The sequence below is a fragment of the Trachypithecus francoisi genome, unplaced genomic scaffold (genome assembly GCF_009764315.1).
Source record: "Trachypithecus francoisi isolate TF-2019V2 unplaced genomic scaffold, Tfra_2.0 Contig01579, whole genome shotgun sequence".
Taxonomy (NCBI): domain Eukaryota; kingdom Metazoa; phylum Chordata; class Mammalia; order Primates; family Cercopithecidae; genus Trachypithecus; species Trachypithecus francoisi.
This window is the reverse complement of record NW_022681442.1, coordinates 30,738,437-30,758,523: the sequence shown is the minus strand read 5'-3', so window position 1 is coordinate 30,758,523 and position 20,087 is coordinate 30,738,437. Positions and strand designations below refer to the sequence as shown.

General features: G+C 39.7%; 1 protein-coding gene across 3 annotated transcripts in view; it reads left to right on the top strand.

Moving 5' to 3' along the window:
• Nucleotides 1-20,087, top strand: part of SLF2 (SMC5-SMC6 complex localization factor 2) — a 55,150-nt gene extending 35,063 nt beyond the window's left edge. For 2 of the 3 annotated variants that reach the window (XM_033185366.1, XM_033185372.1), the window contains exons 14-20: nucleotides 1,086-1,183; nucleotides 1,820-1,907; nucleotides 4,141-4,272; nucleotides 4,742-4,819; nucleotides 10,495-10,581; nucleotides 14,410-14,478; nucleotides 16,819-20,087. In XM_033185366.1, the coding sequence (XP_033041257.1) occupies nucleotides 1,086-1,183; nucleotides 1,820-1,907; nucleotides 4,141-4,272; nucleotides 4,742-4,819; nucleotides 10,495-10,581; nucleotides 14,410-14,478; nucleotides 16,819-16,854 (588 nt within the window). In that variant the 3' untranslated portion in view covers nucleotides 16,855-20,087. Of the gene's footprint in view, nucleotides 1-1,085; nucleotides 1,184-1,819; nucleotides 1,908-4,140; nucleotides 4,273-4,741; nucleotides 4,820-10,494; nucleotides 10,582-14,409; nucleotides 14,572-16,818 lie in introns of those variants that run through there. The other variant, XM_033185363.1, reaches the window with a different exon arrangement.

Below are 20,087 nucleotides of genomic sequence, written 5' to 3'. Positions count from 1 at the left end.
TGAAGCAACTGTTAGGCTTTTTAAAAAATTGATACACAATGGTAATACATATTTGGGGGGTGTTAGGCTTGTTTTTTTTTTTTTTGGACAGCATCTCCTGTCTCCCAGGCAGGAGTACAGTGGTGCAATCTTGTCTCAGTGCAACCTCTGCCTCCCAGTTTCAGGTGATTCTTGTACCTCAGCCTCCTAAGTAGCTGAGACCATAGACACACGCCACCCCGCCCAGCTAATTTCTGTGTATTTAGTAGAAACAGGGTTTTATCATGTTGGCCAGGCTGGTCTCAAACTCCTGGCCTCAAGGGATTCACATTCCTTGGCCTCCCAAAGTGCTGGGATTACAGGCATGAGCCACCACACCCAGTGGCCAGGTGTTAGGCTTTTACAAATACTGGAATAGGGCCGGGCGCGGTGGCTCAAGCCTGTAATCCCAGCACTTTGGGAGGCCGAGACGGGCGGATCACGAGGTCAGGAGATCGAGACCATCCTGGCTAACACGGTGAAACCCCGTCTCTACTAAAAAATACAAAAAAAATTAGCCGGGCGAGGTGGCGGGCGCCTGTAGTCCCAGCTACTCGGGAGGCTGAGGCAGGAGAATGGCGTGAACCTGGGAGGCGGAGCTTGCAGTGAGCTGAGATCTGGCCACAGCACTCCAGCCTGGGCGGCAGAGCGAGACTCCGTCTCAAAAAAAAAAAAAAAAAACAAATATTGGAATAGGATCCCTAAAGCGCAAGAAATCCCAAATCAGGAATATATATAGTCTTATACAACTCTGATACACATTTGTATTTAGATCAGTTTATCCTTCCAAGAAGGACTGTGTAAAGATATGATGTAGTACAAAACATGAAAGCCAAGTGAAATTCTGCTAAATGTATCTGTTCAGTCCATTTAAGATAGTATAAGTAAAACAATCTGTGTATTGTGTACATTTTAGCAGATTCTAGACTCCATGCTATTTCTAAAAATGTGTGCCCTTATTTTGTACGAGTGCTTCCATTATGGCAGGAAGGGATGTAGATGATCTGTTGGGTGTTTGATTTTACTGTTCTGTTTGAAAAGAAATCTTACATGTTCTTTTTTTTCAGGTGCCTGAACTCTGTCTGGGCATAAATGAACTCTCCAGTCATCCCCACAACCTTCTGTGGTTGGTACAGCTGGTCCCTAATTGGACATCACGTGGAAGGTATTGAAAAGTGAGAATTAAACATTAAGAAATTGTATAATTTTAGATTAATGAAATGCCTTGGTTCTTTATTTCTATTCATCATTCTTTGAATGTTAGATCAGAGATGTTTATTTCATATTCAGTTGTGAGAAAAGGCATTGATAGCCTGATTCTTTCTTACTCTAATTCTTAACTCAGGTCATTATGTAATTTTTTTTTTTTTTTTTTTGAGACAGAGTCTCACTCTGTCACCCAAGTTAAATATTTTTTTATTTTTAATTTTAGTTTATCTGTTACCTTAATACAGATGACATATTCCACAAAAATAAATGAATCAGCTTTTTTTTGCTTTAGTAAAAATAAATTTCATCAGTTAAAAAAATAGGTTTTCTGTCAGTAAATCATCAGGGTCAAAGATAAGGCTGTTAAATGATTTACTGAGCTTCAGATAATTCAAGTTTTATGTACAAATATTTTACATGAAAATTTTACTGTTCTATAACAGTATAACAGCTTATATGTTCCTGTACAGACTTCTCTTGAAACATTGCCTATATTTCCAATTAGAACTAGAGCTCCTCTTGACTCATTCATTTGCTTTTCAAGCAGTATTAATTAAAATACATTCTAAATACTTTTAACTTCTAATTCTAGGCAACTGAGACAGTGTCTCAGTCTAGTGATTATTTCAAAGCTTTTGGATGAGAAACATGAAGATGTTCCTAATGCCAGTAATCTGCAGGTATAAATAAATATTTTTATTTTTAATAAATGGGAGAGGTAATGAGAGGTATAAGGAAAATTGATGAACCCTAAGTCAAAGGTCCTGGGGTCAGAGCTCAGCTCTCAAGCATGATACTGTTCATGTGATCTCTAGCACACTTAACTAACAAGATCCAGTTTTTTCATCTGTGAAATGGAGATAGTATTGCACCCTCCACCACATAGGATGGTTGTGGACAATCAGATGTGAATTAATGTATAAAGAAACTACTGGAAAAATCATAATGTGGAATTATATGAATATGATTTCATTTATTGAATTAGTTCAGCTTGTCTAAGTTAGCAATTTTATCGCAAGCTTAGAAATTGCAAAACCATTGTACATTGATTGCATCTTTAACCTGTTTTAAAATGAGTCTTTTTAGATCATAGAGCTTAAATGTAGTTGCCCTCTAGTACTTGTTCAGTAAGAATATATCATGTATATATGAGAGTGTGGATAAACATGTCCAGCTGTTGCTGGGTAGTGGTGGCACACACCTATAGTCCCAGCTACTTGGGAGGCTGAGGCCAGAGGATCCTTCGAATCCAGGAGTTCGAGTCCAACCTAAGCAACATGGGGAGACCCTGTCTTTAATATATATATGTGAATTTTTTTAATTTAAAAAAATGTCCTATGGAAGTCCCACTCTGAGAAGTTCTGAATGCTTTTTACGAACATTGATAGCACTAATGGGGCTGCCCTTGGTTGGATTTGAAAACTCACCACAGGCAGGGCACGGTGGCTCACACCTGTAATCTCAGCACTTTGGGAGGCCTAGGCGGGCGGATCACGAGGTCAGGAGATCGAGACCATCCTGGCCAACACCGTGAAACCCCATCTCTACTAAATACGAAAGAATTAGTCAGGCATGGTGGCAGGCACCTGTAGTCCCAGCTACTCGGGAGGCTGAGGCAGGAGAATGGCGTGAACCCAGGAGGCGGAGCTTGCAGTAAGCCGAGATCACACTACTGCACTCCAGCCTGGGCGACAGAGCGAGACTGTGTCTCAAAAAAAAAAAAAAAATCTCACTGTAGAACCTGATCTGGATGTCCCTTTGTTCTTGTTTGAATTGCAATTTGGTACACGGTATGCCACCAGGCCTTAGGAATTAAAACAAAACAAAGATTTAGATTTGAGGCTGCCCTTGAAAACATAATCTAATGGTTGAAACAAAATTAACCAACTCTTGTGGGTTAGTGTGGTAAGAACAGTAACTGAAGCATGCACAAGATGCTGGGGAATGGAGAGATTGATGGGCACAGCTGGTTTCTGCTTTAGTAGAGTTGAGGTAGATTTGGTTCCAGATATATGGGGATCGTGCTGGAGCTACCAGGGTAATTAGCAGATAGTTCTCATTCCTTTCAATGATGTTTACTGCCTTTAAAAGAGATCCGGGGATAGGATTTCTACCATTTCTCCTAACTTTTGTTGTTCTGTTACTTTTTCCTTTTTTGCCCATGTAAAATAGAGTAATTAACCGAATAATTATATGAATAATTAACCCTCAAACTCACTAACTGATATTCAAGTTACAATCTAGTTGTGATTTTTACCCCAACTTCTTGTAGTTCTTCTCAGAATTCAATGACTTCTAACCACAAAGTCAACTTTGTTGACTTTCGAATAATTTAACAGAGAAAGCATTCCCTGTGGCCTCTGTTATAATATAATTTGGTCTCCTAAGCATTTATCCTAAGTTACAAGTACTAAATCTTTAACTTAAAATCCTTTACTTTTTTTTTTTTTTGAGAGACGGAGTGTTGCTCTGTCCAGGCTGGAGTGAGGTGGCATGATCTCGGCTCACTGCAACCTCTGCCTTGCGTATTCAAGTGATTCTCGTGCCTCAGCCTCCCGAGTAGCTAGGACTACAGGCATGTGCCACCACACTCAGATAATTTTTGTATTTTCAGTAGAGACAGGGTTTCTCCATGTTGGCCAGGCTGGTCTCGAACTCCTGACCTCAGGTGATTCACCTCCCTCGACCTCTTAAAATGCTGGGATTACAGGTGTGAGCCACCGTGCCTGGCCACTTAAAATCCTTTTTTAAGCAATTCAGGGGTTTTACATAAAGGGAAAATGAATATTGTTCAAGTGTAAAGAAAACTATAATAAAAGGACAAAATGAAAGAGGACACACTGGAAAAAATAGCCTAAGAAAGAGCAACTGTATTATTTAGCTTTGTTCAATGTCTCCTCTTTCTTTTGATAGGTATCAGTCCTACATCGCTATCTTGTGCAGATGAAGCCTTCTGATTTGTTAAAGAAAATGGTCTTGAAGAAAAAGGCTGAACAACCAGATGGCACTATTGATGACAGTCTTCATTTAGAACTTGAAAAGCAGGTATCCAGTGCTAGGAGGTCTCAAAGAGTACATAGAAGCATAACTGATATCAGCTTCCTAACCATAGACTGATAATATAGGCATTTCTGGATTTGGACACTAGATACATTCTAGCAAACATAATTTTAAAGCGAATGATATTTTTAATTTATCGCTGTCATGAAATTGTTCCATAAATTTGAGAGTTGAAAATGTGAGTAAAAGGATGATTGTTGGTAATTTGCTCCCAAGAGTATTTTTTGTAGCCCTTTATTAGGGCAGTCATGAGGTCATGAGTCATGGTAAAAAGAATGCACTTAAGTTAGAAATTAGAAAGCCTAGTTTAGATGCTTGGCTTTTACTCACTGACCAGCTGGGTTAACTTGAACATATCCTTTATCCTTCCTGGGCAACTTTCCTAATGTGTAAATTGGAATGACATCTATGCTAGCTAATTCATACGTGTTAATTTTATTCATTTCTCTAACAGGCATATTACCTGACCTACATTCTTCTTCATTTAGTCGGTGAAGTTAGTTGTTCTCATTCTTTTTCTTCTGGACAACGGGTAGGTAGTGTTTAGTGTTGTTGCTGCTGTTTTTAAATAGGTATTACTGATGATGGAATGAGTGAGCATGCTTTTTATAGGAGAAAACTTAATAAAAGCTAATTGATTTTACTATAAGAATTCCCATGTATACCAGAAAGAGGGGCGTGATAGTGGTCTTTTAACCATATCATATTGAAAAGAATTGTTGGCCGGGCACTGTGGCTCACACCTGTAATCCCAGCACTTTGGGAGGCCAAGGCGGGTGGATCACTTGAGGTCAGGAGTTCAAGACCAGCCTGGTCAACATGGTGAAACCCCAGCTCTACTAAAACTACAAAAAAATTGACCAGGCGTTTTGGTGGGTGCCTGTAATCCCAGCTATTCGGGAGGCCGAGGCAGGAGAATTGCTTGAACCCAGAAGGCGGAGGTTGCAGTGAGCTGAGATTGCGCTACTGCACTCCAGCCCAGGCAATAAGAGTGAAACTCCATCTCAAAAAAAAAGAAAAGAAAAGAATTGTCAGTAAATGTTAGTTCTGCTTGTTGGAGTGGAATTTAACCATTATACTACTTGGCAGTAGTATAATATATTCATAAGATACCAACATCACCAAATATCAAATGGGCTGGTGTTGAGCTGGACCCATATTGACTCCAGTAGAAATGGCAGTCAGGTGGCAACAGGCTACACAGGAGAACTGCTACCATCTGTAGAGACCATGCAGTTTACATAGCATTTTCACTTAGCACCCTTTACCTAGCAACCTCCATTTAACCCAGAACAAAGGGCCTCCATCCCGTATGGCCTTCCAAGGAATGAGCCGAGGGTTCAGATGTCCTTCATAGATAAGGAGTGAAACTCCACGTTGGACTCTCCCAGATTCTTTGGCTTGGGACTCCAGTTACACATTCTTCTTAGACCATAGGTTCATTTTCAGAGTATGCTTAAGTTATTGCTATCGGTTGCATCTGCCATACACCAGCTTTTAGCTCATTTCTTCCCATCTTTTTGCCATTCCCCTTTTGTTCCTTTAGAAATAACATTTGCCTTCAAAATTAAACTGATGGTAAGGCAGGCTACTTTAGAAATGCATTTCTAATATTCAGATTTTCATTTTGAATTATTCTATTCTTCCCATACTCCTGGGGCAATTCTTGCTTAATTCCTTATATTTCATATCTTAACTACTCCAATTCCTGTTTTAAAACTTAGGCTGGATATGCCGGGCGCGGTCGCTCACCCCTATAATCCCAGCACTTTGGGAGGGTGCAGCGGGTGGATCACTTGAGGTCAGAAGTTCAAGACCAGCCTGGCCAACAGGGTGAAACCCCATCTCTACAAAAATACAAAAAGTTAACCAGGCGTGGTGGTGCATGCATGTAATCCCAGCTACTCGGGAGGCTGAGACAAGAGAATCGCTTGAACCCAGGAGGCGGAGGTTGCAGTGAGACAAGATCGTGCCATTGCATTCCAGCCTGGGTGACAGAGCAAGACGTCATCTCAAAACAAAACAAAACAAAAAAAACTTATGCTGGACATGGTGGCTTATGCCTGTAATCCCAGCACTTTGGGAGGCCAAGGCTAGGCAGATCACTTGAGGTCAGAAGTTCGAGACCAGCCTGGCCAACATGGTGAAACCCTGTCTCTACTAAAAATACAAAAAAAAAAATTAGCTGGGCATGGTGGCAGATGCTTGTAATCCCAGCTACTCTGGAAGCTGAGGCAGGAGAACTGCCTGAACCTAGGAGGCAGAGGTTGCAGTGAGCTGAGATCACGCCACTATACTCCAGCCTGGGCAACAGAGGGAGACTCCACCTCAAAAAAAAAATAAAATAAAATACATAGTATTTCCTAGACATGATAGAAAAAAGACTAGTTCTTATGTTTTTATAAATGCTATTGTGTATAAAACTGTGTTTGTGGTTGGGCGCAGTGACTCACGCATGTAATCCCAGCACTTTGTGAAGCCGAGGTGGGTGGATCACCCGAGGTCAGGAGTTGGAGACAGCCTGACCAACATGGTGAAACCCTGTCTCTACTAAAAATACAAAAAATTAGCCGGGCATGGTGGTGGGCACCTGTAATTCCAGCTACTCAGGAGCCCGAGGCAGGAGAATTGATTGAACCCAGGAGGCGAAGGTTGCAGTGAGCTGAGATCGCGCCATTGCACTCCAGCTTGGGTAACAGGAGTAAAACTCTGTCTCAAAAAAAGAGTGTTTTCTCTCCTGATTGGAAGCTAATATAGTCATCTGTCTGTAATGTTCTTACATGGTTCCTATATTTTATAAAATTTTTTTTTTTTTCCTAGACAGTCTTGCTCTGTCACCCAGGCTAGAGTGCACTAGCACGATCTCGGCTCACTGCAACCTCTGCCTCCCAGGTTCAAGCGATTCTCCTGCCTCAACCTCCCAAGTAGCTGGGATCACAGGCACCTGCCACCATACCTGGCTAATTTTTGTATTTTTAGTAGAGACGGGGTTCTACCATGTTGATCATGTTGCTCTCAAACTCCTGACCTCATGATCCGCCCACCTTGGCCTCCCAAAGTACTGGGATTACAGGCGTGATCCACTGCACCGGCTATAAATTACTTTTTATGATTAAAAAAGTCAGTGACTGGGCATGGTGGCTCATGCCTGTAATCCCAGCACTTTGGGAGGCTGAGTCAGGAGAATCACTTGAGCCCCGGAGTTCAAGAGCAGCCTGGACAATGCCATCTCTATAAAAAAAAAAAAAAAAAATTAGTGATTATTGTAAAACTTATATAAAGTAAAAACTGAAAGACTCCTACAATCCAGTGCCCTGTTGTAAATTTCTTCACAATTTACTAATATATTACATAAAATATACTAAATTATTTTAACAAAAATGGAATCATAGTATTAGTATCATTTGCAACTTCCTTTTATTCCTCTTTAAAAAAATTTTTTTTTTTTTTTTTTGAGACAGAGTCTTGCTCTGTTACCCAGGCTGAAGTGCAGTGGCACAATCTCAGGTCACTGCAACCTCCGTCTCCTCTATTCAAGCGATTCTCCTGCCTCAGCCTCCTGAGTAGCTCCAATTACAGGTGTGCGCCACGACACTGGCCAATTTTTGTATTTTTAATAGAAATGGGGTTTCATCATGTTGGCCAGGCTGTTCTCAAACTCCTACCTCAAGTTATCCACCCGCCTCAGCCTCCCAAAGTGCTGGTATTACAGGCGTGAACCACTGCGCCCAGGCTCCTCTCTAACATATTAGCACTTGGCTGGGCACAGTGGCTCACAACTGTAATACTAGCACTTTGGGAGGCTGAGGCATGCAGATCGCTTGAGCCCAGGAGTTCAAGACCAGCCTAGGCAACATAGCAGAATGCTGTCTTTACAAAAAAAAAAATTAACCGGGCATAGTGACGCATACCTGTAGTCCCAGCTACTTGGAAGGCTGAGGCAGGAGGAACACCTGAGCCCGAGGAGGTCAAGGCTGCCATGCACTGTGGTCATGCCACTGCCCTCCAGCCTGGGTGACAGAGACCCTGTCTCAAAAAATATGTAAAAAATCAAATATTAGCACTTCTGTCTAATAACTGTAGTATTTTGAAACCTTTATTGATAAACAGTATGTTTTTTGTGATTACACATAGTGTTAATATGAACATGCTTATTCATATATCTTTGCCCACTTCTTCAAGCCTAGCTATAAGGTAAATTCCTAGAAGTAGACTTGTTAGATCAAAGTTTATAAATATTTCAAATTTTAACTATTTTAAATAGCTATTATCACATTTTCATCCCAGAAAGTGTTCATTTACAATCTCACCAAGTATATATGAAAGAAGTGCTTACGTCTATACGTTTCTAAAATTTAAGATGCATAATTTACAAAGAATTAAGTATGAACCTCTATTAATGAAAGGTTCTCTCGTTCCTATAGAAAAAAAAAAATAGGGCCAGGTGTGGTGGCTCATGCCTGTAATCCCAACACTTGGAGAGGTGGAGACAGGAGGATTGCTTGAGCCTAGGAGTTTAAAACCAGCCTAGGCAACATAGCAAGATGCTGTCTGTACAAAAAAATCAAAAACAAAACTTACTAGGTGTAGTGGCAAGTACCTGTAGTCCCAGCTACCCAGAAGAGTGAGATGGGAAGATTACTTGAGCCCAAGAGTTCAAAGCTGCAGTGAGCTATGATCCCACCATTGCACTCCAGCCTGGACAACAGGGCAAGTCCCTCTCTTTTTTTTTTTTTTTTTGAGATGGAGTCTCGCTCTGTCACCCAGGCTGGATGAGCTCTCAGCAAGCTCTGCCTCCTGGGTTCACGCTATTCTTCTGCCCCAGCCTCCCAAGTAGCTGGGACTACAGGTGCCTGCCACCACGCCCGACTTTTTTGTATTTTTAGTAGAGACGGGGTTTCACCATGTTAGTGAAGATGATCTTGATCTCCTGACCTCATGATCTGCCCGCCTCGGCCTCCCAAAGTGTTGGGATTACAGGCGTGAGCCACTGCACCTGGCCAACCCTATCTCAAAAAAAAAAAAAAGTCGCAAACTGATCTTGCTATAAGAATTCCCATATATGCCAGAAAGAGGGGTGTGATATGGTCTTATAACCATGTCATATTGAAAAGATTGTCAGCAAATGTTAGCTCTGTTTGTTGGAGTGGAACTTAACCATTATACCTTGGCAACACTATAATATATTCATAAGATACCAACATTACCAAATATCAAACGGGCCATTGTTGTGCTGGCGAGGTGCAGTGGCTTATGCCTGTAATCTCAACACATTGGGAGGCTGAAGTGGGAGGATCACTTGAAGCCAGGCATTTGACACTAGCCTTGGCAACAAAATGAGACCCTGTCTCCACAAAAAAATTTAAAAATTAAAAAAAAATGGCTGGGTACGGTGGCTAATGCCTGTAATCCTAGCACTTTGGGAGGTTGAGGCAGGTGGATCACCTGAGGTCAGGAGTTTGAGACTAGTCTGGCCAATGTGGCAAAACCTGTCTCTACTAAAAATACAAAAATTAGCTGGGCGTGGTGGTACACGCTTGTAATCCCAGCTACTTGGGAGACTGAGTCTGAGAATCGCCTGAACCTGGGAGGCAGAGGTTGCAGTAAGCTGAGATCGCACCACTGCACTTCAGCCTGGGTGACAGAGCGAGACTCTGTCTTAAAAAAAAAAGAAAGAACTGGGCATAGTGTTGCATGCCTGTAATCCTAGCTAATCAGGAGGCTGAGACTGGAGGACCACTTGAGCTGGGGAGTTCAAGGGTACAGTGAGCTATAACTGTGCCACTGCACTCCAGCCTGGCACCAGAGCCAGACCCCATTTCTTTAAAAAAAAATTTTTTAATTTTTTTTTTAAAGGCTAGCTGTCATGTGAATATTTTATTAGAGAGTATGTTAAAGGAAGGACTCTTTAAATTTCTGAGTACTATATTACCCAGTTAGAGCTCTGGGGTTAATTTTCATTAATGTGAGTTAATGCATAGCAAAACAACTTTTGTTAGAGTGTATATTTTTTAAACTAATAATCTTACTGTCATGGAAGCAACTTTCACTGATACAACTACTGTTATGTGGGATAGTTAACATCAGGCATTGCTAACAGGAATAATAGATTTTTAAATGATTTAGTTGTTCTAGCTGCATAATTTCTTCTTTGTTAATTTGTAATGCTTCAGAGTTGTTTTCATCCCTTGCATTTGTTTTGCACAGAAACACTTTGTGCTACTCTGTGGGGCTTTGGAAAAGCATGTTAAATGTGATATTAGGGAAGATGCAAGACTTTTTTACAGAACTAAGGTAAGTGTGTTTTTTCTTTTTTTCTTCTTTTTCTTAATCTTGGTTACGTTAATATTTAAGGATAGAAGCATACAGGCCTGTATTCAGAAAAAGAACATATAAAGCTAGGCATGGTGGCTCATGCCTGTAACCCCAATACTTTGGGAGGCTGAGGCAGGCAGATTGCTTGAAGCCAGGACTTCAAGACCAGCCTGGGCAACATAGCAAGACTCCATCTCTACAGAAATTTTGAAAAATAGCCAGGCATGGTGGCATGCACCTGTACTTCCAGCTATTTGGGAGGCTGAGGCAGGAGGATCACTGGAGCCTAGGAGTTTGAGGTTGCAGTGAGCTATGAACACACATGGCACTCCAGCCTGGGAGACAGAATAGGATTCTGTCTCGAAAAAAAAAAAAGAAACATATAAGATTAGAAATAGGACTTTCTCTTTTAATAACAGAAATCAGCTCCTGCTAAATTAGTGTAGCTAAATTAAAAGTGAAAGAAAAAAAAAATCTCAGAGCAAATAAATTTTTCACTTTACTTTCTGTTCTGAAACTCCTGACACCCAAGGAGAAAAATACTTCTAGTACTAATGATACTTATTTTTCCCCATTACACATGTTAAAACCTTCATACTTAAGTTACCATCAAGGATTGAAGCATTATTTAAATAAATATATAAGTTATGAAACAGTGGCTTTGAAATTTTATGATGGTTGAAAACTTATTTTATTCATAGAGTAGAAATAGTTTAGCTGTTATTCTTTGAATGTTCCATTGAAGAATATATTAAAGGAAGGAGTCTTCAAATCTTTTTTTTTTTTTTTTTTTTTTGGAGACGGAGTTTCACTCTTGTTGGCCAGGCTGGAGTGCAGTGGCATGAATTTGACTCACTGCAACGTCTGCCTCCCAGATTCAAGTGATTCTCCTGCCTCAGCCTCCCAAGTAACTGGGATTACAGGCACCCGCCACCATGCCTGGCAAATTTTTTTTTGTATTTTTTTTTCTTTTTTCTTTTTTTTTTTTTGAGGCGAAGTCTCGCTCTGTCGCCCGGACTGGAGTGCAGTGGCCGGATCTCAGCTCACTGCAAGCTCTGCCTCCCGGGTTTATGCCATTCTCCTGTCTCAGCCTCCTGAGTAGCTGGGACTATAGGCGCCCGCCACCTCGCCTGGCTAATTTTTTTTTTTTGTATTTTTAATAGAGACGGGCCGGGCGCGGTGGCTCAAGCCTGTAATCCCAGCACTTTGGGAGGCCGAGACGGGCGGATCACGAGGTCAGGAGATCGAGACCATCCTGGCTAATACGGTGAAACCCCGTCTCTACTAAAAAATACAAAAAACTAGCCGGGCGACGAGGCGGGCGCCTGTAGTCCCAGCTACTCGGGAGGCTGAGACAGGAGAATGGCGTGAACCCGGGAGGCGGAGCTTGCAGTGAGCTGAGAGCCGGCCACTGCACTCCAGCCTGGGTGGCAGAGCAAGACTCCGTCTCAAAAAAAAAAAAAAAAAGTAGAGACGGGATTTCACCATGTTAACCAAGATGGTCTCGATCTCCTGACCTCGTGATCCGCCGTCTCGGCCTCCCAAAGTGCTGGGACTACAGGCTTGAGCCACCGCGCCCGGCCTTTTTGTATTTTTAGTAGAGGTGGGGTTTCACCATGTTGTCCAGGCTGGTCTCGAACTCCTGACCTCGTGATCCACCTGCCTGGGTGTCCCAAAGAGCTGGGATTAGAGATGTGAGCCACTGCACCCAGCCAGGAGTCTTCAAATCTTTGAGTCATACATCACCTAGTCTGAGCTCTAGGATGGAAATGATTCAGCACTAAGCTTGCTAAGCTTTTTTTCTTAAAGGTTTTATATACTCAAAGACAGTAGAAAAGCCAAATCTATTGAGTATGGAGTAGGAAAGTAATGTTAGTATTAATAGAATGATCTGACAGTTTTTCCTGAAACATAAAATCAGACACTTTTAAAATACTTTTTCTTTCTTTTTTTTTTTTTTTTTTGAGACAGAGTCTTGCTCAGTCGCCCAGTCTGGAGTGCAGTGGCACGATCTCCGCTCACTGTAAGCTACGCCTCCTGGGTTCCCGTCATTCTCCTGCCTCAGCCTCCCAAGTAGCTGGGACTACAGGCGCCCGCCGCTATGCCCGGCTAATTTTTTGCATTTTTAGTAGAGATGGGATTTCACTCTGTTGGCCAGGATGGTCTCGATCTCCTGACCTCGTGATCCGCCTGCCTCGGCCTCCCAAAGTGCTGGGATTACAGGCGTGGGCCACCGCACCTGGCCTAAAATACTTTTTTCTAAATACAAAAATGAGCCAGGTGTGGTGGCGCATGCCTATAGTCCCAGCTACTCAGGAGGCTGAAGGAGAATCCTTTGAACCCAGGAGGCAGAGCTTGCAATGAGCTGAGATCGCGACACTGTACTCCAGCCTGGGCGACAGAGGAAGACTCTGTGTAAAAAAATAATAATAATAAATAAAACAAAATAAAATAAAAATACTTTTTTCTAAGGATTTTTTAATTCCAAGATTATCTTTTAGCTTTGGTAATGTAATACAATGCTGATTCTTTTTGCCTCTTATCTTTGGATAGTCATTGAATATGAAGCCTCAGCTTTGTATCTTAATATCTTACATTAATTAGCTGCAAAGATTTGTCATTTGAACAATGCCCACTCGGATTTAGTATATGTATTTACTTTAGTAAATTTAAGTGAAATACAAAAATAAGCAACTAATGAAGTTGTTATCAGATTTATGATTTTCAAATACTTGTAGGGGATAGCTCTTTGCCCAAGAGTAGAACTCTAGTTTCAGAAGCACATTCTTTTGAGCATTGACCAGAATTGCTGGCCCCTAGAACTTGGTAGTGGCTACTACTGACAGACATGCTAAAAGGGGACCACCCAAGTTTTATATTTCTTAAAGACAAGGACTTGGCATAGACTGTTGCCAGTGCTTCTCTTACTTAAAGTGGAAAGCGACACAGTGGTCTGTGGAAATTGCTTCAAGGGATGGTCCTGCTGACATAGGTGAGTTGTCTGCCTCTCCAAAAGCCTCTATTGTAGAAAAGTTGGTGATTGTTTTGGAGAAACTTTATTTGCTGAACTGTAGACGAAGAAAAAAGCAGAGATTGTAATTTACTTTATAAATTTAAAGCTGCTATAAAATTCCTAAGTTGTTTAAAACATTTTTCTCAAGCAGTTATGTTCAATAGCTAATTGAGAATCTCTAGAGTGACAGAGTTTGGTTTTTGTGGTAAAGTTTCAGTTTTGCATAGAGACTTGCTACACCTCCAAATGTAGGAAAATACTAAGTATTTAAAGGGGATTCATAGTACTTGGGCACAGACATGGAGAGGGGAGTAACAGTGAATTTTGGATCTTCTAATAATGTGGAGAGGAACAAATAAACGTTTTTTTAATGGCCTTGATCCTTTCAAAGGGAAGCTGGGCAGGGAAGGCACGGAACAGCCAAAGCCTTGGGTCTGTTGACACAGACCACCCTTCAGCTTCTCTGTCTGGTTGTTCAAAAGCCAGCAAGTTAAAGTTAAGTTCCTTTGAAGGCAGAGAACGTGTTTTTTGGGATGATCCTTAGTAACAGGAAAGTTAAATCATAAACATTCAATAGTTTAGATTATGGTGATAAAGGAAAGTCTTATTAATTACTTATGATTTGAGATCTCCTCCAAAAGATGAATAGTTTATTTTCTCTTTGTTGACAGAAATCAAATTGAGTTGTCGAGTGTGGGCCTGTTGCAACTGTCAGATCTTTTGTGTAGTGTTAAGCTGATTGTAGGTGAGGATGTTTTAATCCAATCCCTTTTCCCGTTTTTGATATTTTTAAGGTGAAAGACTTGGTTGCCAGGATACATGGAAAATGGCAGGAAATAATCCAGAACTGTCGGCCTACTCAGGTGTCATTTTGTTACACAATTTCATTTATTCTTAATAGTTTTGCTGAATGGCACTCTTCATACTGTTTGAAATAAAATAGAGTATAACAGTGCGTTTGCTTCTAGTTATCTTAAGATAAACTGAAAACGCCAGTATAATACATGGTTTGTAATTATTTTTAGTTTTTGTTTGCTTTATATTCATTAATTTATTTCCAGAAGTGGTTGAGCCAATTTAAAAATATTACATTCCATCAAATGGAGGCTATTCAATGAAGAGCATTTTTTTTTTTTTTTTTTTTTTTTTTTTGAGACGGAGTCTCGCTCTGTCGCCCAGGCTGGAGTGCAGCAGCCGGATCTCAGCTCACTGCAAGCTCCGCCTCCCGGGTTTACGCCATTCTCCTGCCTCAGCCTCCCAAGTAGCTGGGACTACAAGCGCCCGCCACCTCGCCTGGCTAGTTTTTTGTATTTTTTAGTAGAGACGGGGTTTCACCGTGTTAGCCAGGATGGTCTCGATCTCCTGACCTCGTGATCCGCCCGTCTCCGCCTCCCAAAGGGCTGGGATTACAGGCTTGAGCCACCGCGCCCGGCCTAATGAAGAGCATTTTTAAGACAGATCTATTGAGATAGAATTTACATACCATAGATTTTACCCACTTAACATGTACAGTGGTTTTTAATACATTGACAGAGTGAATACCATCGCCACAACCTAATTTTAGAACATTTTCATCACCCCAAAAAGAAATCCCATGCCCATTAGCAGTCATTCCCCTTTCCCCTACTACCTTGATTCCCCTCCTGAATCCTCCCAAATCCTAGGCAAACACTAATCTACTTTCTGTCCCTATAGATTTCCCTATTCTGGACGTCTGTAAATGAGATATACTGTGTAGTCTTTTGTAATTGTCTGCTTTCAGTTAACATAATGATAAGTGTTATAGCATGTATATCCCTTCTATTGCCAAATAATTTTCCACTGAATGGATATGTCACATTTATTTATCCACTTATTAGACATTTGTATTGTTTTCACATTCTGGCTATTACAAATAATATTTCCATGAATATTTGTATGCAAGTTTTTATGTGAATATATGTTCTCAAATGAAGCATTTGAAAAGGAAGTAGAATTGCTGGGCCATATGGTAATTCTATGTTAAGTGTTTTAAGAAACTACCAAACTGTTTTCCAAAGTGACTGCATCATTTTATATTCCCATCAGAATGTCTGAGGTTTCTGATTTCTCCATATTCTCACCAATACTTGTTTTTACTAAAGCCATAGTAGAGAGTAGGGAAGTAGAATCTCATTGTGGTTTTAATTTGCATTTCCCTAATAATTAATGGTGTTAAACGTCTTCTTATATGCCTATTGGTCATTTGTAGAGCTTTTTTGCAGAAATGTCTATTAGGATCCTTTGTCCATTTTTTTCATCTCATACTTCATTTCAATATTGGTCTTTTTGTTACTGAGTTGTATAAATTCCCCGTATGTTCTGGATACAAATCTCTTATTAGAGATATAATTTGTAAATATTTTCTTCCATTCTGTGTGTTGCTTTTCTTTTATTTATTATGTATATATTTTTGTCACTTTTTTTGATGTTATGTCTAAGGAGTCTTTGCCTAAGAAGGACTTTTTTTTAACACCTGCTAGTAAGTGTGCTTGCCTGCTTGTTTACAGAGTTAACTGGCATAGGATTGTCTAAAATGACACTTCTCAAATTTTAATGTACATAGGAATCAACTAGGAACTTGCTGAAATATGGATTCTGATTTATAGGTCTGGAGTGAGAACTGAGATATTCTATACTTCTAACAAGTTATCAGATGGATGCAAATGCTGCTGCTCCAGGGACTAAACTTTGAGTAACCAGGGCCTAGAAGTTACTTATATTTTGTATCAAAATAGTAGGAACACTGAATATCAAGTAGATAAAGCAATCTCTCTAAATCTTTGAGAAATCTTAAATTTATGTTTTGTTGTTTTTGTATTTGTTTCTAACCTTAATGGATTTTCTTTTAATGCTGGTCATGTACTGATGTGGTATTAAAACAGAAAATAATTTAATAGCAAAACTATACTAATCAGCTTAACATTATTTATTTTGCTTAACTAAGTCCCTCCATGTGTGCAGTGGTGAGAAAAACATCCTGCACTTATTTTATACTGTTTTTTATTGTTTGACCACTGTATGTGAAATTTGAATCTGATTACCATAAATTTTCAGATAAGTCAATATAAAGATTTTATTACTTGTCTTATCAAAGCCTATTGTCTGATGATTAGTAGTTTTATAAGGAGTAATTCATAATCTGATTAAATTTTGCTTTACCCTCTTTTTTTCCCCTTTTTTAGGGGCAGCTTCATGATTTCTGGGTACCAGATTCTTAATAGGAGTTGCAGCAGCAAAAATATGAAGCAAGAGAAATTCGATAAGAGCCTTTCCTACAGGAGTAGAAAGGATTATTACAGAATCCAATGGAATGCCAAGAAAATGTACAGCAAATGTGCCACTTGAATATCTAGTATGAAGCTGGTAATGAAATTGCCATTTCTGAAGCAGATATGAAATATGATCTGCTTAATTGTTACGGCAACTGACCTTTCAAAAGCGCAGTCTTATTAAAAGAGGGGAGGGGTAAAAGCAGCTAATAGTCACATGTCTAACCTGCCCCAGTTAACTCCTTTTGTTAAATTATAAGCCAGTTATCTTTTTTAGATAGTATTTTTGTCACTTAGATAATCACAGGAAATATGTAAGAAAAGAGCTTGGACTAACTTAAGAAATTGGACATGGAAAGCAAGACCAAGTTCCAGTTGGTTTTAATTTTCCCTCTTGGTTATTTTCTGACACAAAGGGAATGCTTAAAACTGAGTTTAGTAATAAAAAGCATAAATCTCTTCTGTAAATTTTATAAACCACAAGGAGGTTTCAATCCATGCATTTTCCTTCATTACTCAAGATTATAAATCTGTTTTAAAAATACATTTAAACAAACAGTTGAGAAACAAAACTTTGGTATGTGTCAGACTCCCTTAAGAGGAAGAGGTTAAGCTGTAAAGTAGTGGCCCTGTTTTGATGCCAGAACATACATATGCAGTTTGTTCTGGATTTCTTTTAAATGCATATATTTTAAATACTGGTTAAATCTTAGAATCTTGGCTATATCTTAGAATTCTGGCTCTTGGTAACCATATTACAGAAGTCTATATTGTAAAAGCCTAAAGATCTGGACAAGTTTCCAACAACCTTGTTTCCATGAGTATATAACTTTGGCAGAGACCTGAATTCTTTGGGATACTATGTCTGTGTGTGTGTGTGTGTGTGTGTGTGCGTGTGTGTGTGTGTGTGTGTGTTTGCTTGTATCTTGAAGTTGTTGCACTTCAAAACCACAGCTGCTTTAAATTCTTAAACACTGGAAAGCCATCCTTTGGTTTAAATGGTAGAGGGTTAGTGGAAGTGCACATGCTGGTTTTAGCCCAGGGGTAGTAACAAACTCTTACTAGCCAACTAGAAAATTATTTTGTTGACTAGATGTCCCTTTTAGGAGAGTTTGTTTCCTGAAAGAATGGCAGCTTTTTTTGTTGTTCTTTCCAACAACCTTGTTCACTATTGGCTTGAGTGACCTGTTCTCCTGAGTGCTCTAGTGTCTCCAGTTGTAAGGGGAAAGATGATGGAGGGGAATGGAAACTGGACTTGATGTTTGTGGTTTGAGAGGCAAGAAAATAAAATAACTTTCTACCTCTAAATTGAGGCTTAGGAGTAAAAAGCATTTTGTCTTAAATTTATCATTTAAAATAGCATCAGTAACTTTTGAACTCATGTCAATCAAACATTGGCAGTCAGAGATTTTTATAGGGAAAACTAAGTAAATCCAGTTTCCAAGAACCTAAACTGATTGAGGCTCCAAGAGTCAGACCAACAAAAGTTTTATTCTGTGTTGTTTACTGGTAAGAATATTATTATCTTGATACTACCTCTCAAGGGTATTGTTACAAAATGCCACTTACGGTTAAAGAGATAGATACAAAGAGTTCTATTTGACAGAAACTTGAAACTGGCATCTGTCTGCCCAACGATGGGGGCTTTCATTCTGTAATTTAATCCTTTGTAGATACATTATTTGTGTGTAATTTTATACGTGTTCATATTTTTCTCATTTTGCATTGTGTAAAGTGTACAAAATCTCAAAGTATAAAATACTGCTTATATTGCTTGTAATTTACCGTGTGTAAATATTTTCTAATTGTGTACATTGATTGGGGGGACAAGTGGGTTATTCAGGGTTTTTTTTTAAGTGACCCTTTTGTATTGCAGTTTCAACAGATAACTGCCCATCAAATTTAAAACTACTTTGATACAGTTTTATTTAACAGTTCCAATAAGAAAAAAATCTCTATTTTTAATTATATGTCTCCTTTAGAAAAAAATATTTCATCATCCCTTTAAAATAAATGGCCAGACCTCAGTTTAGGCCCTTGTATTTATGACTCTGGTAGAGGTCTTCAGACTCCAGGTCATAGTCCAGTCAGTATTTGCATTTGGGTTCTCAAGAAAATTTTGTGACTCTCTTTTAGCACAAGTAACCCATGGTTTTTCTTCCAAATCAAGTATTTTCCTTCTCCCTCGAGTCCCCATGCTTTGTCTCCCTCCTGCTGCTGTTGCCCAGTGAATGGGATGGTAGAGAGGGAGAAGTGTTCATTGCACAGAGAATGTCAGGCCACTTTGGGGACTTGGCAACAAAGCTTGCACTGAGTGGTGGTGTGTTTGGCAATAGTACTGTGCCAAAAATCACCTTGTCTAATTTTATGGATATTTATGGCAAACTTATTACCCTTCTTGCAAGCTGCACATTAAGGTACTTGTGTTTATGCTTTTGTGTGTAACTGTTTGCCTTTTCTAACTGCCTTTCTTGTTACTGAAAATATAATTCTACTAGTTTTATCACATTAAGAGGCTCTCTGTGCACAAAATGCATCGATGTAGCCGTAAAGTAACAGCATTTGTACATTTTCTATCTCCTGATGGCAGTGGTGCCTTTGTCACCTTTTGGAAGGTTTGCATTTTATTTCTGCTTTGAAGCGCAAATAGTAGCTTGCTTTCAACTTCACAAAAATCTCAAATGTAAAAGATAAAAAATGGCGTATTATCATCCAGGCTTAGTTGGAGTATTTGCATTTTTATTGTTATCAAAACAAATATAATTGGTGGGGACTGACCAGTAATAATGTGTGGCGTCTTTAAGCCAAGGGTAATTTTTAAATTAAAAATGAAAATTTTAAGAGGTAGCCCATTAAACAAGCTACTGAGTTGGAGAATTAGGGGATGACTGTGGTGGTTTGTCGCTAAGGAGGCAACAGTAGGGTCCAGGTGGCTGGGCACGTAGAGCAGTTAGCATGATCCGTGGTTATTCCTTACTCATGAACAGTGTCAGCTCACGTCATTATCTGTGCATTTGTTTTCCCTGGACAGTCTTGTCAGCCAGTTAATCCACCAGCTCTTAGGCAGTAAATACAGATTTTTTTCTTTCCTTTTATTTTTTTAAAGATTTTATACTACATCTTGTTAAAGTCCTATGAATATGTGTGTGTGTGCTATTAAAACTGCTTTTTCTCAGTTTGAA